The sequence below is a fragment of the Ostrea edulis genome, chromosome 9 (genome assembly GCF_947568905.1).
Source record: "Ostrea edulis chromosome 9, xbOstEdul1.1, whole genome shotgun sequence".
Classification (NCBI taxonomy): Eukaryota; Metazoa; Mollusca; class Bivalvia; order Ostreida; family Ostreidae; genus Ostrea; species Ostrea edulis.
The window spans coordinates 70,388,836-70,413,751 of NC_079172.1; the positions used below are offsets into that span (position 1 = coordinate 70,388,836).

Here is a 24,916-nt window from a genome sequence, read left to right on the forward strand (position 1 = left end):
AAATACGTACACTACCTCTACCAAACTGTAACACATTATAAGGACCTATGATGCAACACTTAAATACGTACACTACCTCTACCAAACTGTAACACATTATAAGGACCTATGATGCAACACTTAAATACGTACACTACCTCTACCAAACTGTAACACATTATAAGGACCTATGATGCAACACTTAAATACGTACACTACCTCTACCAAACTGTAACACATTATAAGGACCTATGATGCAACACTTAAATACGTACACTACCTCTACCAAACTGTAACACATTATAAGGACCTATGATGCAACACTTAAATACGTACACTACCTCTACCAAACTGTAACACATTATAAGGACCTATGATGCAACACTTAAATACGTACACTACCTCTACCAAACTGTAACACATTATAAGGACCTATGATGCAACACTTAAATACGTACACTACCTCTACCAAACTGTAACACATTATAAGGACCTATGATGCAACACTTAAATACGTACACTACCTCTACCAAACTGTAACACATTATAAGGACCTATGATGCAACACTTAAATACGTACACTACCTCTACCAAACTGTAACACATTATAAGGACCTATGATGCAACACTTAAATACGTACACTACCTCTACCAAACTGTAACACATTATAAGGACCTATGATGCAACACTTAAATACGTACACTACCTCTACCAAACTGTAACACATTATAAGGACCTATGATGCAACACTTAAATACGTACACTACCTCTACCAAACTGTAACACATTATAAGGACCTATGATGCAACACTTAAATACGTACACTACCTCTACCAAACTGTAACACATTATAAGGACCTATGATGCAACACTTAAATACGTACACTACCTCTACCAAACTGTAACACATTATAAGGACCTATGATGCAACACTTAAATACGTACACTACCTCTACCAAACTGTAACACATTATAAGGACCTATGATGCAACACTTAAATACGTACACTACCTCTACCAAACTGTAACACATTATAAGGACCTATGATGCAACACTTAAATACGTACACTACCTCTACCAAACTGTAACACATTATAAGGACCTATGATGCAACACTTAAATACGTACACTACCTCTACCAAACTGTAACACATTATAAGGACCTATGATGCAACACTTAAATACGTACACTACCTCTACCAAACTGTAACACATTATAAGGACCTATGATGCAACACTTAAATACGTACACTACCTCTACCAAACTGTAACACATTATAAGGACCTATGATGCAACACTTAAATACGTACACTACCTCTACCAAACTGTAACACATTATAAGGACCTATGATGCAACACTTAAATACATACACTACCTCTACCAAACTGTAACACATTATAAGGACCTATGATGCAACACTTAAATACATACACTACCTCTACCAAACTGTAACACATTATAAGGACCTATGATGCAACACTTAAATACATACACTACCTCTACCAAACTGTAACACATTATAAGGACCTATGATGCAACACTTAAATACATACACTACCTCTACCAAACTGTAACACATTATAAGGACCTATGATGCAACACTTAAATACATACACTACCTCTACCAAACTGTAACACATTATAAGGACCTATGATGCAACACTTAAATACATACACTACCTCTACCAAACTGTAACACATTATAAGGACCTATGATGCAACACTTAAATACATACACTACCTCTACCAAACTGTAACACATTATAAGGACCTATGATGCAACACTTAAATACATACACTACCTCTACCAAACTGTAACACATTATAAGGACCTATGATGCAACACTTAAATACATACACTACCTCTACCAAACTGTAACACATTATAAGGACCTATGATGCAACACTTAAATACATACACTTCCTCTACCAAACTGTAACACATTATAAGGACCTATGATGCAACACTTAAATACATACACTACCTCTACCAAACTGTAACACATTATAAGGACCTATGATGCAACACTTAAATACATACACTACCTCTACCAAACTGTAACACATTATAAGGACCTATGATGCAACAATTAAATGACACAATGTAAAGGACATTTTATCCCTGAAATATTGCTGAATTTACATGAAACAGCATTCAATTAATCAATGTTATAACTTGTATAACAACACTGTAATTCATCTAGGTATCTACTCTGTGATTTCCCTTAATATATATTCTAAGTCATGTTAAGCGGGATATTTTCTCTAATAGAACCATTACAATTAGTATGTGATTGCAAATCTTCTTGCAGACATATCAATATGTTTTTCTCTGAGGTAGGGTAAACACTTTATTACAGTTAAATTTTAACAAGATTAACCAGTACAACCATAATTGTGCCACTACTAGATTTGTTGCAATGAGAATTCTTGTATGCTGTGTTAATTTAAATTTTGACATCGAGAAAATATTGTATTATTAATCTCTATCCTATATGAATGATAAAATTTGGAGACAAGGTCATTTTTCATGATTTCTGGCTTTAGTCATTTAATGACATATTATTAATCTGTTGGACTATTGAAGAGGGGGAACTCCAACAAGGTCCAGCATGGTATTGATAAGACCTCTGAGAGACGTCGATAGGAAAATAATATGAAAAGTCTTGTTGGCCCAGAATGTAAGGTTTTAATATTATGTCAAATGTCATAACAGAAGGACCCATTATAGGCTTTTCCTTTGAGATGGAAGCATCATCCTGAAGTGAAGAAAATCTATAAAGTGATTTCTAAGTGGTAGACAATATCTCCTTGGAGAAGCTGGTGTTTAGGAATTCTTGTGGAATCAAAAGGTTGTGTAAGATGTTGAAAGCCACGGCATGCCAGTTGGGGCTGTTGTTTTGTTTGCAGCTCTGTTTAACACAATCTGCTAAGTAATGTTGTGTTTACAATGTCAAAGACATGCCTGGAATATAAATTATTATGTACAGAACATTTGTAACCCCCCAAATTTAACAATCAGATTTAATTGATTTCTAGGGCGGTATAAAGTATACGTGATAAAAAAATTTATCAATACTAGAGGAAGACCCCTTTCAATTTTCAGATTTGCTGGCTTTTTTTTGTATGTTTGTTATGGAGTTACTATTGGGGCTTTGAATTTTTTTTTTTTTAAATATTGATAAGATAATAGCACTTTCTTTGCCAGCAATAACTTAAGATTACCTGAGAAGATTTTCGTAGAATTTAAACGTGTAATGCTTGGATTCCTGTCTAGTAAACTCTGCCTGTTCCTGTCCATTAGCATTATACATAAAATGCATGGATAATTTATTGGAAGACCCCTTTTGAGTTATAGATTTATTGGCCCAGTTGTCACAACAGAGTTATGGGACTTAAATTTTTTTAATATTAATAAGGTAAATCTAAGCACTTGCTATAGCATGCAATAACTTAATAAGATAACTTGACAATTGTCAATGAGAAGATTTTCATACAATCTACAGGTAATGCTTGGATTAGGATAAGGAAGCCCAAGTGTTTCGATTTTCAGATTTATCAGTTTTGTTGTTACAGAGTTATGGGACTTAGGAAATTTTGGTATTAGAACATGGATTGTGGGGTCTTTTCTGACTTGTCAGTGTTCTAGTTATGTACATTATTAAAGCATATGAAATTATCAGATTTTCACAAATTGCATTGATCATGTGATGAATTGAGTAATTGTGAACTGGGAGGGTTGAAGTAAGGTATACTGCGTTCATGTGATGAATTGAGATAATAATTGTGAACTAGGAGGGCTGAAGTAAGGTACTGGAGGGGTGGGGGTAAGGAGGAACTGAGATGGTTCAAGGGAGAAGGGTTAGAGTCTGGAGAAACTTGGAGGATAGAAGTAAAGTCAGAAAGACGAGGGAGGGTTGGAGTATGGAGAATTCAGTGTGTGCATGTGCAATCCCCAGATATGAAATGACCTTTGATCACAAATCTTTATGTGTATGAAAAACTTGATGAAATGTAGATTGGATTTAATAGATATTGGAAATGAGCATGACACTTAATCATGTACAAACCATCAAGTTTCAGTCACTTTAGGGCAGTTTGTGACACGCATCTGTGTATACGATGGTGAATACGGGCATCATTTCAATTTTAAGTATCATTCACGCTATGAAGTCAGGACTTAATGTAAACGCTTCAGAGATTTTAAACTTTTGACACTATGTCATGAAGAAAGACAATGTACAAATGTACAGACTGACTCAAAAGATCATTCTGATAGAAAGTATGTTGTTAGTCAGTGATTTACAAAGCCTTATTAGCTTCAAACAATTAATGATGAAACTCTTGTAATTTCATTATTAACACAAATCCAACTGAAGATGTAGTCCTCTCCGCCGTTGGGGGGGGGGGGGGGGGGGGGGGGGGGGGGGGGATGAATTCATGTCATACATCTGCCTCAGGATGTTGAATTTGGGCTATTATCTAAACTGTCATCATCATATTTTAGTAGCGGACAAACTTTAATTTCCACATTTTAGTTGTTGGTAGCTGATTATAAGCTTTAACTGCATATTTTAGTTGTCGGTAACTGGCAAACTTTCTCTTACTGCATATTTTAGTTGTCGGTAACTCAGGCAAACTTTCTCTAACTGCATATTTTAGTTGTCGGTAACTCAGGCAAACTTTCTCTAACTGCATATTTTAGTTGTCGGTAACTCAGGCAAACTTTCTCTAACTGCATATTTTAGTTGTCGGTAACTGGCAAACTTTCTCTAACTGCATATTTTAGTTGTCGGTAACTGGCAAATTTTCTCTAACTGCATATTTTAGTTGTCGGTAACTGGCAAACTTTCTCTAACTGCATATTTTAGTTGTCTTAATTAACTGGCAGGCTTTCTTTAACTGCACATTCCAGTTGCCTTTAACTGGCAAGCTTAATTTTTGCCACTCTGAAGCTATAATTTGCACATGCACAGTTCACATAAATCCAGAGTGAAGGACGTCACACTATTATACGTGTAGGTAGTTAAGTCTATTTATCAAGAAATAAGGCATCATTTTAAAATATTTATCGGGATATAAATACGGGTTGGTCACGTGATCAAATTCCTTAAAGCCCGTTCATACGCACAGCCGTCACCTCTGTTGATTTATGCAGTGATAAATATGTTTTGCTTGTAATAGTGTTATGTAGAAGAATCTGTTGAAAATGTAAATATTATAGGATTAAACATTCTTTTTGAAGAATTTATCGATGTGTAAACTCTGGACATTTTACTCACAAACTGAATAAAAGTGCGAAGCACTTTTATGTTAAGTTTGTGAGTAAAATGTCCGGAGTTTACACATCGATAAATTCTTCAAAAAGAATGTTTGATTCTTATAATTCTAATTCGTTCACTTTATTAACAATTGCAAAAATTTGAATAGTTTCCCTGCACTATGTTATTTGTTTTCAGGCGTGTATGAATACATCGCGTTTTCGGATTTATTGATGTGTAAACTCTTGTTCAGCTTTATTTTTGTCCAATCAAAACAATTGTAATATATGATATTGGAATTATTGTGTTATAATTAAATGGAACCTGTGACAATGAATTCTATCAATATAAGGTTTTCATTGCAAGTTGATAAGATATGATAAAAGATCTGACATCCTCAAGCGCTGTTAAATCCCGTGGGGACCCGGGTTAGAATAGGTCCTCATGCATACAGTACAACCCTTGCTTGTCAGAAGAGGCGACTAAATGGGGTGGTCCTTCCGATGAGGCTGCGAAAAACGAGGCCCCGTGTCACACCAGGTGTGGCACGATAAAGATCCCTCCCTGCTCAAAGCCCGTAAACACTGAGCATAGGCCTAAATTTTGCATCCTATTACTGGCAATGGTGAAATCTCCATGTGAGGGGAAATGTTTCAAGAGGGACGTTAAACAATACGAAATTAGTCAGTCAATCAAGCACTGTAGATATGAACTGTAGGGGCCAGAATAAGGGTGTAGGGACCAGAATAAGGATCTGCTTTGGTGTTTTAATTGAAATTATGGATAATTGAAAATATTCTCTCAAACAAGGCATTATTTTCTTAACATATACATGCCTATTATATATAATTATGCTTGTTCAAACCCTGGTGACCCTGGATAAATCTATATTCACCTATGGTCAGTGACTTATTTACATGACATTGTGTTGGGTTTTTTTTTTTAGTAAATAGAAAAAGTTGGTCACGTTGCTTCAGAAAACTTCATACTTATTGATTTTTTATTTAAATCAAAACTTGTTTTGCTATATACAATAGAACACGCAGACTCAAATACTGCCTGCTAATGAGTGCTATTATCACTTTGAGAACTCACAAAACAGAATAATGGGCTTCATGTCATATTCTGTTAAGAAGGATAACTTTTATGGAGTTTCACAATGCATATGCTACTGTTTAATAAAAATTTTGTACCAGAAATACGGAAACCCCATGATTCCAACATTGGATCTCATGCGAGAGGGAAATCTAATGCATCATTTCACGCATTTGACCTTAGTTTTCAACGGTAAGTGATAGATCGGGCCTCCATAGTGTAAATATGTGTTGCACAGTTTTATTTGTTTGAAGCCATTACTAGTTGAGGTTAGTTATACCCCTCACCAAAGACCAAAGTTAAGTCCGGGGTGGGGGTGGGGGTTGTTGTTGATATCACTCTGTTCATCTTTCTGTTCATATCCATCATAGTTTTAATCGATTTATCTTCATTAACATGCGCTTTACTCCCAGTATTTAGCCACAGTGCTTTAAGCATTAGTGTGTCTGTAATTACTGTGAAACAACGTGCCGGTAAATATATTAGTTTTACGATTGTAAAGAACATTGGAAGTGTAGGTATTTTATAGAGACTGAATGTGACAGAGATGGCACACACTCAGAGGTTCATCATTTTATGAATAACAATACAGTATGTGCTAAAATAATTTTTTTTTCTGTATTTATCAAAATGGACTTGTCATACCACATCATGTGATGGGGAATTTTTGGAGTAGACAAAATATAATACTGTAAGCAAACTTTGGGTATGATCCTGTCAATATAAGAAGGCAATATACTCCTACAAGTCAGTCTCAGTTAAAAATATATAAAATATACATTAAGGTGGGTCCTTAGTCCTGGGGGTTTAGGTAGCATTTTTTTGTTTGGAATCAATAAATTAACATTCAGAGTAATGAAAAAAGGCAAAACAGTTAAGGGTTTCCATATTAATTTTCATTACATACACCACTAAAGTCATATACCCCGATGTATATTTTTATGAAATTCATTGGAAACAGTTATTTGTTGTTATTTTAATATAAAAACAACAAAATATTTTTTGAATTGCATTTATTTATCGGGAAACATGTCAATAGCTAAAACACATGTCATTTTCAATATGTTCATGAAGTTTTAGAATAATATGTGCAAAATTATTGAATTAGCGTTATTCCCCAAAATGTTAAAAAACAAACAAATGTGGACGCATTTTCCTTATAGCATGGTTTACATATCATTTTTATACGCCCGTCTTAAGACGGGACGTATTATGGTATGGCGTTCATGTCCGTCCGTCTGTCCGTCTGTCTGTCTGTCCGTCCGTCTGTTAGCTTTTTCGTGTCCGACCCGTAACTTAATACTACAAGGCCTAGAATCATCAAACTTTGTCTGTAGATACATCTTGGGTAGAAGGTGTGTTTCACATTAAAACCAGGTCACTGTGACTTTTCATTAAGAAGATATGGCCATATATGGCAAAAACTTGTCTGGCTCATAACTTGAAAACTATTAGACCTAGAATCACCAAAATTGGTCAACTAATGCGTCTTAGGTAGAAGGTGTGTCGCATCCTACTTTAAGGTCACTGTGACATTTAATTAAGGTGATATAAAAAAAAATGTTTTAATGGGTACAATCTATACTGTTAACAATATGTGACGGGCGTATCATGTGCCGTGGCGGTGCACTTTATTTCTGTTTATATTAGTAGAGTTGCATCTGTTATAGTTATTCATGGGAAAAAATCCATACCTTTCCTTAATAATTTCAAATCTATAGCTTCCAGATTATGTATACCCCCATCAAAAACTGAAGTCTGGCACCATACAGCTGAGCTATTTAAAATCACTCGGGATTAAAATGTTATGTAATTTCATGAAAAGACACAGATAATGATTCCTTATCACTGTGGTAAAATGTTTGTCAAAAATAAAGGAAATCTATCGCATTATGGACTTGATAAATAATTGAATGAAAACAGAGTTATTGTCCTTGGATTCAATATTTTGAAACATATCATTGACTATTCAAATATAACGAAGAATTTTGAAATATTTTATGGCTAACAAGATTTTTTACAATAACTATTGAAAAAGATTCCAACAAAATTTATGTTCCTGTCATTAAATCATTGACTTTGCAAAATCCTATGACGTCACAGGAGTGTGGAACTATGTTAAATGAAATAAGATGAAAGTAAATTGTAATGCAAATGAAAGCAAGAAATACATATATATATATATATACATGTTAACTGAATAAAAGTGTTGCCACTGAACCTTTAAAGGAGGTATATACTACATCAAAATAATGGCTGACTTCCTTTTAAGATGCTCAGCCCTCATGTGATGTCAGAGGCTTTTGCAGGAATTTTATTTCATTAAACTTGTGCATGATAGAAATATATCTCTTGGAGGAATTTTATTCCTGGATAAAAATATTGGTCAAATATTGATACTGTAAATAATTATATATATTCCATAGATAATCAGTTATTCATAATGAAAAAAATGTTGTCAAGGGCAGTAACTCCAACGCTGACATTTTTTCTACTGTATATCTATTATTCAATGATTTCCGTGATAGTCACATTTAATTTTTACATTTAAAAAAGTAGAAGTTTTTATTATAACCTTTCATATAAAAGATTATTCATTTTAACAAGTTTTTATGTATTTTTATTATTCTTTTTAATAAAGATGTGTGATTTTTATTATTGATATATATATATACCTCTAGCTGTTTATCTTAAAAAAGCTCATGCTGAGTATTGTGGATAAGAGTTTGTATACTGCAGGCTGACAAATGTAGGACAACGTGATATTCATCCCAAGTGTATCAGAGAAATACAGAGACTTTTTGTCTTTATTCCTGTAGTGTTTGTTGACATGAAACAGGTCAGATGATGAAGCAAACTGGAATATTCTGTGAAATTTGTATTTAGCAAACAATTAACACACCTAACTTAAGCTCCTATCCTTCCACCTCGTGAAAAACATTTATTGCCATAATATGGAAATTTAATTAGCAATGAGTAAAGTTTAACTGTTTTAAAGGAGCTCAAATCAAAGCAAATATTTAGAGACGTTCACAGTTAGAACATTTCTGTGATATCATGTTTTGTTATTTGATTTTCCAATGGTTTTCAACTGCTGCAGCCTTCGATAGCTTCACCAATCGTAATGATAGCCATTTCCTGATGAATGTGATGCAGTTGTGAACTGAATGATGGTTTGAATCCTGATAGATATAGTACATCTATTTTTTGATCTGTGAATTCTCACAGTCTGTAAGCAGAATGTAAATATATAGGAAATTAATTTCACTTTCGAAAAATACATGAAAAAACAATCCTTCACATTTGCATACATTTCATGAAACACTTAGAACTATGCTGGTGTGTAACATCACGTAGGGTTCATAGTAACCCTCATGTTATTTTTAAACATAGACTTGTTTGTTTATCAAATCTCTAACTGTAACATGTGAATCCTTTTCAGAACATTCTGACAGTGACACACAGAGAGAACTTAAATCTCTAACTGTGACAACAGAACATTCTGACAGTGACAGTGATACAGAGAGAACTTAAATCTCTAACTGTGACAACAGAACATTCTGACAGTGACAGTGATACACAGAGAGAACTTAAATCTCTAACTGTGACAACTGAACATTCTGACAGTGACAGTGATACAGAGAGAACCTAAATCTCTAACTGTGACAATAGAACATTCTGACAGTGACAGTGATACAGAGAGAACTTAAATCTCTAACTGTGACAACAGAACATTCTGACAGTGACAGTGATACACAGAGAGAACTTCAATCTCTAACTGTGACAACAGAACATTCTGACAGTGACAGTGATACACAGAGAGAACTTAAATCTCTACTGTAACAGCAGAACATTCTGACAGTGACAGTGATACAGAGAGAACCTAAATCTCTAACTGTGACAACAGAACATTTTGACAGTGACAGTGATACAGAGAGAACTTAAATCTCTAACTCTAACAACAGAACATTCTGACAGTGATACACAGAGAGAACTTAAATCTCCAACTGTAACAACAGAACATTCTGACAGTGACAGTGATACACATAGAGAACTTAAATCTCTAACTGTGACAACAGAACATTCTGACAGTGACAGTGATACACAGAGAGAACTTAAATCTCTACTGTAACAACTGAACATTCTGACAGTGACAGTGATACAGAGAGAACTTAAATCTCTAACTGTGACAACAGAACATTCTGACAGTGACAGTGATACAGAGAGAACTTAAATCTCTAACTCTAACAACAGAACATTCTGACAGTGACAGTGATACACAGAGAGAACTTAAATCTCCAACTGTAACAACAGAACATTCTGACAGTGACAGTGATACACAGAGAGAACTTTAATCTCTAACTGTAACAATAGAACATTCTGACAGTGACAGTGATACAGAGAGAACTTAAATCTCTAACTGTGACAACAGAACATTCTGACAGTGACAGTGATACACAGAGAGAACTTCAATCTCTAACTGTGACAACAGAACATTCTGACAGTGACAGTGATACACAGAGAGAACTTAAATCTCTAACTGTGACAACAGAACATTCTGACAGTGACAGTGATACACAGAGAGAACTTAAATCTCTAACTGTGACAACAGAACATTCTGACAGTGACAGTGATACACAGAGAGAACTTAAATCTCTACTGTAACAACTGAACATTCTGACAGTGACAGTGATACAGAGAGAACTTAAATCTTTAACTGTGACAACAGAACATTCTGAAAGTGACAGTGATACACAGAGAACTTAAATCTTTAACTGTGACAACAGAACATTCTGACAGTGACAGTGATACAGAGAGAACTTAAATCTCTACTGTAACAACTGAACATTCTGACAGTGACAGTGATACACAGAGAACTTAAATCTCTAACTGTGACAACAGAACATTCTGACAGTGACAGTGATACACAGAGAGAACTTCAATCTCTAACTGTGACAGCAGAACATTCTGACAGTGACAGTGATACACAGAGAGAACTTAAATCTCTAACTGTGACAACAGAACATTCTGACAGTGACAGTGATACACAGAGAGAACTTAAATCTCTAACTGTGACAACAGAACATTCTGACAGTGACAGTGATACAGAGAGAACTTTGGAGAGAAAGATACTCTCACTGTATGATCAACATCTCAGGATTTTTTGGACATTGGGCAGTCTGCTAGTTATTCCTAAGCTGTCTCCTTCTAACTCCTCATAGAAAGAAAATTCTGTTGACTGACCATTACGAACTTCAAATCAAAATGTCTCTCACTTGGGATTTCTCACAGTCTGTTATTTCATCAGGAATTGTAATCTGAGAATGTGCTAGTAATCTGAATCTTCATTTGATTTAGGTTCTGTAAGTGTATCCCCAGCAACTAACTTGACAAAATCCCCCATGACTACTAGCTGGTCCATCAATCTGACTGAGCATCAATAATGATGAACTATGTTATATGTTGAGATCTCTCTGATGGGTAGTGTAGGGTAGCATAGGGTAGTGCACATTGCAATACATCATTTGAAGGACAAACTGCATTCTAATGTTTTTATTCATTATTCTGTGTGTTAAATTTGAATTCTTTTATCTTCTTTGATTAAACTACCAGGATTTAAATGAGAAACAGATTACAACCCACATTTTATAGCCTAATTTTTTGGACAGTTTCTGAGGTGAGGGAGTATTTGAAGCAGCTGACTATGATAAAAGAGTGGGATGTTTTAAATAAGTTATGAAAATCAAATTCTCCATTATTCCAGATTTGTATGGTCCTCGGCACTGACACGCCTTGAATCGTCCTATAATATCTAACATATTATGATATTATTCCAGTTTTGTTTTGTGTCCTCAGTACTAACACACCTTCCTCAATACTAACACACCTTCCTCTGTAATAACACACCTTCCTCAGCACTAGCACACCTTCCTCAGTTATATTAACACACCTTCCTCTGTAATAACACACCTTCCTCAGCACTAGCACACCTTCCTCAGTTATATTAACACACCTTCCTCAGTTATATTAACACACCTTCCACAGCACTAACACTGACCTTCCTCTGTTCTAACACACCTTCCTCAGCACTTACACACCTTCCTCAGTTATATTAACACACCTTCCTCTGTAATAACACACCTTCCTCAGCACTAGCACACCTTCCTCAGTTATATTAACACACCTTCCTCAGTTATATTAACACACCTTCCACATCACTAACACTGACCTTCCTCTGTTCTAACACACCTTCCTCAGCACTTACACACCTTCCTCAGTTATATTAACACACCTTCCTCTGTAATAACACACCTTCCTCAGCACTAGCACACCTTCCTCAGTTATATTAACACACCTTCCTCTGTTCTAACACACCTTCCTCAGCACTAACACTGACCTTCCTCTGTTCTAACACACCTTCCTCAGCACTAGCACACCTTCCTCAGTTATATAAATATTAACACACCTTCCTCAGCACTAGCACACCTTCCTCAGTTATATAAATATTAACACACCTTCCTCAGCACTAACACACCTTCCTCAGTTATATAAATATTAACACACCTTCCTCAGCACTAACATGCCTTGGACCATTCTATCTAACATTAAGAAAACTTTTCGTCTTATAAAACCATTTTATAAGTATTTTTCTGTTGTATTGATTATAAAGTTTACTAGATTGACTGATTTATAAGTAGTTTTCTGTTGTACTGATTATAAAGTTTACTAGATGGACTGATTTAAGCATTAGAAAATGAAGACTAAGCGTATATTTTTCGTAAGGATGTTTGATTAATTCGATAGAAAATACGCTGTTCCATGGAGGATGAAAATGTCGACATTCATTGTCAATATGAAGGTGTTTCTGTGTGAAGCATGCACTACCACGTGAGATACCTTTATCTTCTCTTCATCCTTTAGTCATGCAAAGCTATGATTAAAGTGCTAAATAGGTATTACTGCAGACACAATCTTCTTAGACTCTGCCGATGTAATGTAATGGTTTTGAACATGATGGTGAACGTTTTGATGCAGTAAGCCTATATACATGTAATGAATAGATTCCGAGTTCCACGATGACTAACACACAACCCGCTAGAAGTTGACTGTTCAATATTTCATTCGTGGGCTGTTGCTATACATTAAGAATTAGATGTCTTTCAGTTTTTGAAAACACAAGTATATGAGTTGTACCTCGAATCTACATATTGAATGGAGGGTGTTCCCTCTTCATTTGATATGCTGGTTTGATTAGAGGCTGGAGATGCCATGTATTCTCATGTGTACTTTCATCAACTGAATAACATTTCTTATGCTTACATTTAAATCATTTTTATTACATTTTGATATAAACCTGTCTGATATACTCTTTCAAGGTCAAGTGTATTTATATATATGCAGTTATGTAACATATTTCAAAAGTTGAAAGTTTTAAATTACAAGATATGAACATTCAGTTTCAGTGAACATGTTTAGAGAAAAACAAAATGAATGTAAAATGTTTGATGATACCTGCCCTCTGCATTATTGCATGGCCTCATTCAATGAAAACCATTCTCAAACATTAATTTATTGTAAGGTAATCTTTGATTACCCTTGACCTTTGACTTACCAATAAAGCATCTTCTCTTTCACATACATCTGTAAATCATCAATGTTCATGGGAATTTAATTCTTGTTGGCATGGAAAGGATATGCCCATCAATTAAAAATATGCCACAAGGTTGAAAAGGGGTTTATGGTCAGTTAGATAATGGTGCCGGTGATAAAGGGTGCATAGAATTTGAGTCTGGGTTCCGGGTCCAGTGATATTGTCAGAAGGCGCTGGCTGGACTTGAATCTGATTTTTTCTCAGTCTACAAATGGCTTGAAGAAGACAAGAACATCTGGTTTCAAAGGGAGTGGTACATGCACAGGGACTATAAGCCTGTTTTGGGCCCAAACTATGTGATATCATCTACATTTTATTGTATCACAGAGTTCAGGCCCAAAACGGGCTTGGCCCCTGTGGGTGCGTGTATGTGTGTCGAAGTGAAGTGACGGAGAAATAAGTATGACATTTTTAGATAATATAGACGAATATAGACAAATAAAGCATGGGGATGGGGGTGGGGGAAGTATTCCAGATTTTGATACCTAATTTTACATTATACTGATGTAACTTAATTCTGATGTTTTTGCAATTATGGACTCTTGTAAACTCCAGCCTTAATTAAGAACCTTTTTCAAACATAAGAGCATTACTGAATTACGCTTTAGAATGATAAGCTTCCACTACAAAATCAAATCTCTATGTACATGTTGCTTCCAATGCCCAAAATTACATGCTTTAGCAGTGTCTCTTTATCAAGTATAAGGCTGCTTATTCTGACAAATGGTGTTTTTTAAATATGTTTAACATTTTTACATTCATTGTACATATCTAATGTATATGACATTGCCTATAGTGACCTTGAAATATATACTGGTAACTGGAATGGTTCTCGTTACATGTTGTGTACCTATGTCTCCAAAATTTTGACCCAGAAATCTGATTGATTGATTGATTTTTGATGTTTTCCGCCACACTCAACAATTTTTCAGTTATATGGTGGCGCCCAGTTTTTGTTGGTGGAAGAGAGAACCCAGATACAATGCACCTGGGAAGAGACCACCGACCTTCCGAAAGTAAACTGGGAAACTTTCTCACTTACCGCCGCGAGCAGGATTCGAACCCGCGCCGACAGAGGTGAGAGGCCGTGTGATTTTGAGCGCAATGCTCTAACCACTCGGCCACGGAGGCCCCCCTCCAGAAATCTGAAAATTAGAATCATGATATTCCTCTGAATTGCCTTCAGAAACTTATCACTAGTACTAGATGTGACAGGATCGATACTGGATCTTTTAAATTGTTCACAACATTGTACATTTCATTTGATGACTGTGTCCTTGACCTACATATGTAAGATCCAGAAACTGGTAGGCACTGTCCTGTCTATCAATCAATCATACATACGCATGCGTTATAGTGTCCACAACATTTTTACATTTGATATCTATTATACTTAATGACGTAAAAGTCTCGAGAGGGATGTTAAACAAGATACAATCTATCAATCAATCTATTACTTAATTAACCTTAATAATCAAATAACTACACTCACTATCATATTAAGACCTTTCATAAAATTTTGAGGTAATCATGAATTGTCATCTGCAAGTTGACAGGTCTTAGTGCCCCCCCCCCCCTCCCCCCCCTCACACACATCGAGGAGGACATTATATTTCAGGCTATGAAGGAGGTGGTTAGTATTGTAAACATGTGTAAGTATGAGAGGAATTTGTTCGTGTTACTTTACCCAGTGTTAATTTGATTCTCAGTGCCCCATGAGGAGGAGATATTAACTAAACCATCTTCATTTCTATCAAGTCATGGGTTGGTGTGGATATAAGTTTGATCCTGCCATCGTTTTCTCTTGCTGGGGTTTTTTGATACTGTCTTGGCAGAGCTGAATCTCCCTGCATTTTGGCAGAGTTTGAATTGCATTATGACCTTCTGCAGCGTGTACCCATAGCATCTCACAGTTTGTCCTCGGAGAAACAATTACGATGGAGAAAAACACATAGATCTGCACTAGCTGTGTTCAGACTGATAGAATGCAATGATGATGGTCAAACACAACACAATGTTTTTAGATGATTGTCTAGATAGTATGTGATGGTATTGGGATTTTATTTTTGCCGTATATAGATGAGTGAAACTGTAAATGATTGGAGCTCTCCTGACTGCAGGTAATCATTTAATAGCTGTGTTAATTGTCTTTGAAAATGAAATAAAAGAGATTTTAAAAAAATATTTTCTCTCATTCTATCGTACGTAGAGGAAATTTTTAAAACCATGTCGTGCAGTACATAAAAGGATTGGCTGGTGTGACTTTGTTACCGTGGTTTACAACGATCGTTTTGAGAGACCATCAGAGATTAATCTCTTGGGGATCAATGTCTATCATATTTTCAAAGTGTTACAAATGATTTCAGGTTTTTATTCTTGTTGACGTGTGCAGTGTATAATCAAATGTTTTTGTGAGAAATCATGAACGTGATTTAAGTGAAAAATGCAGGAATGTACCAGGTAGTATAATTATGTAGGAATGTACCAGAATCTGTCTGATAGTCTTAATAATTCCGACAGACAGTTCTTGCTGCTTTGTCCAGCTTTTTTTTAGTTTCCTGCAACTATCCAATAAACCCAGCTGTTTTCTGTCATTATACCGTAATATCAGGTCTCCTGCAGGCTGTTTGACTACGAATTACTCATTTTTTTCCTTCAAAGTTTATAATTTATGACATCAGAGATGCAACTGTTGAGGCGACACAAATTTACCATAGCATTGTTTTAAATCTTGGCTACAGGTAAAATCATTTTTAACGTACATGTAGATATTGTTTTGCAGGATAAAAAGAATACATGATTTACTGTCTTGAAATATAATTGATGTTTATAGGCTCAGGTCTAAAATATGAAGGAAGCCTTGCTGTGTATGTTTTCTCACCGTTGCCGAAATATCACTTATATCTCAAGACAGTATAACATGTATTTTATATTTAGCAAGTTACAGCAGGAAGAGAAGTTTAAAACAGAAAATTCTTAGTTTATTAAACACAGATTTGATTCATCTGTTGCCTTTGCTCTGTTATGATAACAAAACATTTGGCATATTGAACTGGTGCAGCTGAATTACACACCCTATATATACAAACATTGTTACTGCAGTGGGACATGTTGCATGTTTTCAGGCCTGGATCCAGTAAGCCTTAATTGTAACCAGTAGATGATTTTATAGCTATATATATCAATTCTTTTGTCACTTTTAATGATATTTCAGTCAATCAGAAGTGAAAAGATTGCTTGACATATATTTCAATCAAACTAGTCTTATCTAATCACTGGCATAGTGTGTGAGGTGATAATTACAACAAGCTCCCCTCATGAAAGAACTCGGATCTTTGTATGAGGTGTTTGTCATGTGTTCCTGAGTGGTTCTTTTCTTGATCTCTTTTTTTGTTTTTCTTTTGCTCTCACTCTTTTTCTCTTGCTCTTTCTCTCACTTTTTCTCACTTTCTTTTTCTCTCTTTTGCTTTCTTTCTCTCTCAAACTCAGATTCTCAGACTCTTTCTCTCACTCTTTCTCTCTCTCTTTCTCTCACTCTTTTTCTCAGACTCTCTTATACTCTCTTTCTCTCAGACTCTCTCACTCTTTCTCTCAGACTCTCTCACTCTTTCTCTCAGACTCTCTCACTCTTTCTCTCACTCTCTTTCTCTCACACTCTCTTTCTCTCATCTCTCTTTCTGTCTGCTACAGTATAAAAGGAAAGGTTTTATTGTTTAACTTTTCAGGTTTGTGAGAAAGTTAGGAATTTAAACTGCAGTAATATTCAGAAATGAGTATTAAATCTATAGGAGTGCTAATGATTGACTGTATACAAATGTTAATCTTCACAGAAGTCTGGTTTATCCAGGGTTGCTGGACATTATAATGGGAATTTACATCATTTGGAATTTGGCCAGAGTTGCATGGACGGACAAATCAAAATCTCAAGCATGCACTGCATAAAAGCTAGGACACAAAATTTTCCCACTGAGAATATTTAAATTTTTGAAATGTACTCCCTCTAATTTGATGAAGAGTATGTCTCCCTTGGAAACATACTCCCATATATCTCCCACAATACAAACTGTGCAATGTTGTGATTTAAACTGATATATTGCATGTATAGAAATAGTCTGGTGATTTTAAGATATGAAATACATCATGAATTTTTCCAGATTTTATTTACTTGTGATGAAGAAGTGCACTTTTTTTAAAAAATATATTCGTATCTGTAAACGAGATTGCAGACAGCTATGAAATGTCTCAATTGTTTAATCAAATTGAAAGAATGGTTGCAAAATTGGTTTGAAATATTATCATGGTTTATTTTACAAGATGCTTAAGAAATTGAATTCAAATTCGAAAATTCACACAAATTTTCACATCTATATTATTTATAAATGAATATATATATATAATTACCTTTTTGGTTAATTATATTAGAGTTGTTATGTAAAATTACCCCTCTGAAAATACAGCAGGATATCCCAGGAAGTCCCGAGACAAAATCCCAGGATTTATCAGGATTGTCCTGAAAAGTCCTGCTTTTTTGAAACTGAGATTGACAAGGAATTAGAGGGACGGTATTGGCAGTGGGACATTTCAGGACTTTTAAGGATAATTTGAACACTTAAATTTGCCTTTTATAGTCCTGCAAAGTCTCACTTAATCCTGCAATCTGAAAGGGGAGAAAGTGGGATTATTCTGGACATGTCTTGGAAAGTCCCAGTAGACAGGACTGGGATTTTGCAGGATTTTATTGGATCTCCCTAAAAATCCTGCTTTTTGAGTTGATGCAGGACTCCTGGAAAGTCCCAATTTATCCTACTAACCTGTTTTGGTCTTACCCTACTGTGGAATAAAACTCGAGATCCAGGATATGTGATATCTTTTCTGTAAAAGTGGCAATTAAGAATGAAATTATGAATCAAAATGATCATCTGATAATAAAATTTATTTAACATACATATACATAAATTTCAGCAATACTTATATGAACTTCCAAAGCAAGTACTTTGAAAAGTTCATTTAAATTATGGCTGGGGTGAGCTAAAAAACACTATTTCTTACGTAAACAAATAATTAAACAAGAGGTCCATGGGCCACATCGCTCACCTTAGTCATCTTGGTCCATATTTAAAGATTTCCCATATACTTGTATGTAAAACTTTTGTCCCTTTAATGTGGCCAAAACCTACCCTTGGGGGCCACGATTCAGGGTTGTCACTAGAAAATATTGAAGACGAGTCCCGGTATCATGGTTTGTAAGCAGCTTGAGTCCCATGAAAATTTGACAAGTCCCATGAAAGTTGAATTAAAGAGTCATTTAGATTTTTCCTACACCTTTATTTATACCGAGTGAACACAAGCTAATGTCGTACCTCTGTTCACTTTCATCTTCAACAAATGGCAAAAATCAGTTAATTTTTGCCAAGCCCATGGCATAACAGTGCAGTGATCACTTTGTACACATGAAATTAAAAGTAATCATTCACGACTCGGTCTCATACAACTAATTGCCCATTGCAAACAGAATTACTTCCCCGAATCCTCTATCATCGTTACAACCCTATTCAGTATTAAACAAAATTTTAATTAAATAATTATTGTGATAAAATAGATGCGTACTAATTTTGTTTGTAAAATGATGTAAAATCTACCAAAGTTTACAAACTACGCTACTTTCAATTCCAATAAAAATGGCTACCGGAAGACAAACATTTATAATTAAATATAGATCCTGATTTGTAAAAAAAAAAGAAAAAGAAACATATAAATAACTGCCTGTGAGTGGCAAAATGTTTTTTACTTTGTATCTAAATTTCAATATTATATTCTAATTTGCACCTAATTGACTGCACTAAACAAACAAGTCGGATTGGGACACTGTGAACTCGGTGGTATCATCTCGGTTCACATTAGAGCGTAACGTTTTACCTAGATTTTTTCCTATGAGTTTTAATTAATACACAAATCAGGGCTTCTAAGTAAAATTATGATTTTTACTCAGAGTCCGAGACACGTCTGCGGGACTCGCCATATCAGACAAACCCCAATGAAATTTCTGTGATCCTATTCTTGCATTAGTGACAACCCTGTGAATTATACAAACTTGAGTCTACACTATGTCGGAAAGCTTTCATGTAAATCTCAGCTTTTCTGGCCAAGTGTTTCTTGAGAAGACAATTTTCATAAAGATTTTCCCTGTATATTTGTAAATAAAACTTTGATCCCCTATTGAGACCCAATCCAACCCCCCCCCCCCCCCCCCAGGTCATTGGTTTTAACAAACTTGAATCTGTACTATGTCAGGAGGCTTTCATGTAAATTTCAGCTTCTCTGTCCCAGTGGTTCTTGAGAAGATTTTTGAATGACCCCACCGTATTTTTGTGATTATCTCCCCTTTGAAGGGGCATGGCCCTTCATTTGAACAAACTTGAAAGCCTTTCACCCAAGGGTGCTTTGTGTCACTTAGTTTGGTTGAAATTGACCCAGTGGTTTTGGAGAAGATGAAAATGTGAAAAGTTTTCGCCGACGACAGACAACGAACAAATTTTGATCAGAAAAGCTCACTTGAACCTTTGGCCCAGGTGAGCTAAAAAAAAATTTTAAAATAGGTATTATCAAATTGTCCCTGAAGTTGAATTTTGTTTATCTTGATGTCACGGGTAACCTGGTTCAAAGATCTATTTCTTCGACTCGTGGGTGGGGGAAGGTGGCTCCAGACCTAAACAACTTGAGACGGTCTCTCATCTTGTTTCTAACTTCTTTGAGGGCCATCTCTGGATTTTTCTTTGGTACAGAGGCTTAAAAGATAGCATAATGAATTATTTGAGAGGTTGCATAACAGGTTTTGTAAATGAACATCATGCAAAATTTAAAATATCTATGTCTTGAACTTGTATATATGCACCTTCTGCATCGTCTTCCCTTTTATCTAAGCCATCTTTGGTCTCACGGGCGTTTTCCTGTCACACTGCATGATGTCGGTTCATCCACTGAAAACAGTGCCTTATTAAAAGTCACTTGATGATATTCTAAATTCATAACTATCTCTTCAAGTCCATGCTACAATGAAAGAGAACATGTACTAGATAAAAATATTGGAAACAGGATGATAATTTGTTAAGGTGTGACAATTCCACTAGACTACCAAAAAAGACGAATTATTACAAACCAAAAGTAAAAATACTAACCAGCAACGCCGTGTATTTTGAACAACTAGGCCTATCCCCCAGTTTCTGAGTGTAAGGTGAATCCTATATTCCTATCTGGAATCCATTCCATGCTTGATTGCATACTGATTCTGTTGAATGTTCTCCATCCTTGCGAATATTTCCCTGACTTCGCGCCCAGAAAGGAACATTGAAAAAAAAGCGCTTTGATCACTTGCGTGAACGTCAGGTCGTACACTGACTGACTCGTCCCCAGGTCAACACGTAACCAAAAGACGATCAGTAAAAAGTTATACAATCAACCAGTGGAAACCCAGTGTATAAGACTTCATATATATACATATGATATATTTTATACATGATATATCTTATATCGAATTAGAACGGGGAGAAGAAAAAAACACGACAAGCTTCGTACATTGTACAAGTTGACCGAAACGACATCACCGGAAGTTACAACTTTCAAAGAAGTCATTTATGATTTAAAGATTTGTGAATGGAAATCAATAACATCGGAATGAAAAAGGACTACGGGGTAACGGATGACACTCTGTAAGTACCATATGCTTATTTTGTTTACGTTTGTAAATGATTACATGCATTGGAAAAATACACGCTTGATCGCTGGACCACTCGAAATTCCTCGATACAATCATTCTATTTACAGCTTAACATATCAAAACAAACTACTCTTTTTTTAACGTAAACCATTGACTGGTTCGATCTAGATGGAAAGGGTATAATCACCAGAACATTGTATCATGGATATCCATCATTATGATTCTGTTTCGATCAGTTGACCTTGTTCTGTAATTATTACTGCTTCGTAAAATAACTACGGACAGTACGGTTACAAAATTTAGCATGGCAAGCTGATTGTATCCATCAGTGATAATTTATTGCTAATTGCACCTCAAAACATTGATGTGTCAAAGAAAATTTTCTAAATATAAAATTTTTAATCAGTGTCTTGAAAATTAAGTTTCTTCATTAATAATTTGTAATTAATTATTATTGCAGGAGATTGAGAACCCAAAAGGTACATGCTGTGCAAGAAAGATGTAAACATGCGAATTCCTAAATGTACTAAATATTAAAACATCAACTGCAGTCTTCAGTGGTGACATCCAAAAGTTGATATGCCATTGGTACTTCAAGTGATACGACTGTGACATTGGAAAATCCTTTTAACTTATCATCACTTGAGCTTGAATTGCAATCCTTTTGATACAGACATTTTCTTAAGTTCAGTTTCGAACATTAATGCCGCTGTGTCATCTCTGGAAATGGAAAAGCCTACCACAGAATCTGATGAATTTTTGAACATTCTTTCACAAAAAGGGATCTTCTTTATTTTGAAGAAGGTAGCCCAGGAACTGGAAATCTGTTATCAAAATGATCTTAATAATACACTGGACAATATTCTAACCTAAAAAAAAACATGACAAACCCGATTGAACTCCTGTGATGAAGCATCTCAAAACTCAAATTATGGTAGTCTTTCAAGTGACATTGAGGATTTCAATAGCGCATTTGACAGTAAAGTGATTTTTATTCAAGTTCAGATTGTTGTCATTATAAATTTATAAGAAGTGTTCTCATAGCCAACATTTTTCAAGTCTACTTTTGATGAAATATAGTCTTTTCTATTACAACTTATTATGACATGATTGTTGTATACATAAATGTTCTTATCCACGAATCATTCACTGTTCTAATAGGTTTTTTTTTAGCCTGAACTATGTAGCAATGACATGTCAAGGTAATCCAGAAAATGTAAAATCTTTTCTTTGATATGACAAGGATTTAATTTTGTAACAATTAATATCTAAAAGTCCTGTAACCCTCATTAAAGTCCTTTATAATCTGACTTCACTGGTTGTAAGATTTTGAGGGTAATTGCAAGACTTCTCTCTTTGCATACTTTTAATACGAAGTCCTGGAAAGCAATGTAAAGTCTTGCATTATCTTGAATGTATCAAGTATGAGATTTTTAGGGAATTTCTGGGACGATGTTTTCGTCTTCATTTTATAATAAAGTCCTGAAAAACACAAGAATGTCCTAGAAAAACCTGCTGCTATGAGAGTGGGACTTTGTAAGACATTTAGGTAATAAATATGTCCTAGAAATTCTTGCAAAGTCACTCTTGATGTAAGTGGGATATTCCAGGACAAATGCAGAAACATGAAGTCCTGTATTATCCCACTGCATTAGGACATGGGAGAAGTGGGACTTCACAAGGAAGTCCCAGGACTTCCAGGGATATCCTTCAATTAAGCAAAAAAGTGGGATTTATTTTCAGAGGGGTATAGCAACATTTATTTAACACCACAAAAAATGGAGAGACTGATATATATATAGACAATGAAGTCCTTTTAAATTCAGGTGTTAAAACTTTCATATATTGAAGTGAGTTTTTCTTTATTAAGACAAACGATAACGAGATACCACAAAATTAGGTAAGATTGGCATGTTTCCTGCATTCTTCATTATATGATTTATATAATTAAATGCTAACATTGTCAAAGACAATCGGATCAAGTCTTCCCAGTATAGATCACCTTCATCCATTATAGGAGATATCGTGTATAATTAACGCAGACAGTTATCACCATGGAAATCTAAAACACATATTCCATAAGAATCCACAGCCTGCTGGGGGTTATTCATTTCTTGGGTGACGCTCAGTAAAGGTGCGTAAAACACGGTGATTGTTCTGTTGTCGGATGATCTACAAAACGTAGGAATTGTGTGCAGCTCTGGACCAAAAAAAGACAGCGATCCTAAAACGAAGAAAAAAAAAAAGACTCTCTGGCGTGAACTGATCAAATTTCTGGCAGGAAAGTGATAGACTTGAATATTAGCTTTCTCCGAAGATGAATATGAACTGAACTTCAGACTGTGTTGATTGGGTTTTTTTCTGTTTGAAATTTATAATCATGATCGCCACCTTTAGCAAGGTATCTGACTGAGAAGAGGAATATCGAGAACTTGATTGCCAAAAAAATCAATCGGAAGAAATTAGAAGGATTTTTATTTGAATTTGTCATTGTTTACAGCATCAGAGCAATTATTTTCCGTTTTTTCCCACCTTGTAATTTGTCATTCTGTAGACTGTAATTAACAGAAGTCTTGATTTTAATTACAAGAGACTTGAATAAGAAAGCTGTATTAATTCCCTTCACTAGGATATGCCTACACAGCACGCCACCAAATCTTCTAGATGCAGGTTAGTTTGTGATTTTTACTGTGGACGAATGAAAATAATGAGAAAACCAATGAAATAGGTTTCTATTGGTTTCCTCTAAGACATAAATCCAAAAATAGCTTAAAACAATAGTTTTCCAGCAGGTTCTTCCATTTTCCCAATGTTGTATTAAAATAGCATCGTGAATTCCAATATCAAATATTATTTAACTCTGAATATTCTTTGAATTCGATCTGCTTGGTTTTGGATGTTTTGCAGCAAACAAATGACCTTTTAAAGTTGCTTTTAAAAAGAGTCATTTCAGCATATTGGTCCTATTAATGCATTGTCAACAGATACTGTCATTTCTAAGTAATCAGTTTTCAGTTCTGTTCGTAATTAGCTTATGCAGATTTAGTTTTAACATGTAAGGAAGCTGGAGAAGATGGCTGTAGCGGGTCAATGGAAACGGTCTAATGTTTGTTCAGCATTAGGAGACTTAATTGTTTTTGAATAGACAGGGGGTCCATTAGATATGGCTGACTGATCAGAGCATGACTGATGCTGTTGTCTAGGGAAGAGTGT

At 35.2% G+C, this 24,916-nt stretch overlaps 1 protein-coding gene and 2 long non-coding RNA genes across 4 annotated transcripts in view; 2 read left to right on the forward strand and 1 right to left on the reverse strand.

Annotated features, from left to right (window-relative positions):
- Positions 1–24,916, forward strand: part of LOC125660400 (beta-arrestin-1-like) — a 68,630-nt gene that overhangs the window by 11,601 nt on the left and 32,113 nt on the right. The window contains exon 1 of one of the 2 annotated variants that reach the window (XM_048892207.2): positions 15,896–16,109. The exons of the other annotated variant lie outside the window; for it this stretch is intronic. Coding sequence (XP_048748164.1) covers positions 16,069–16,109 — 41 coding nt within the window. The 5' untranslated portion in view covers positions 15,896–16,068. Of the gene's footprint in view, positions 1–15,895; positions 16,110–24,916 lie in introns of those variants that run through there. 2 annotated transcript variants of the gene reach the window in all.
- LOC130050421 (uncharacterized) lies at positions 20,502–21,017 on the reverse strand. Its single transcript, XR_008798856.1, has 2 exons — positions 20,882–21,017; positions 20,502–20,774 (listed from the first exon to the last, which is right to left on the reverse strand). It is a non-coding gene; the product is annotated as an uncharacterized LOC130050421 (long non-coding RNA).
- LOC130050420 (uncharacterized) lies at positions 21,432–23,014 on the forward strand. Its single transcript, XR_008798855.1, has 2 exons — positions 21,432–21,695; positions 22,164–23,014. It is a non-coding gene; the product is annotated as an uncharacterized LOC130050420 (long non-coding RNA).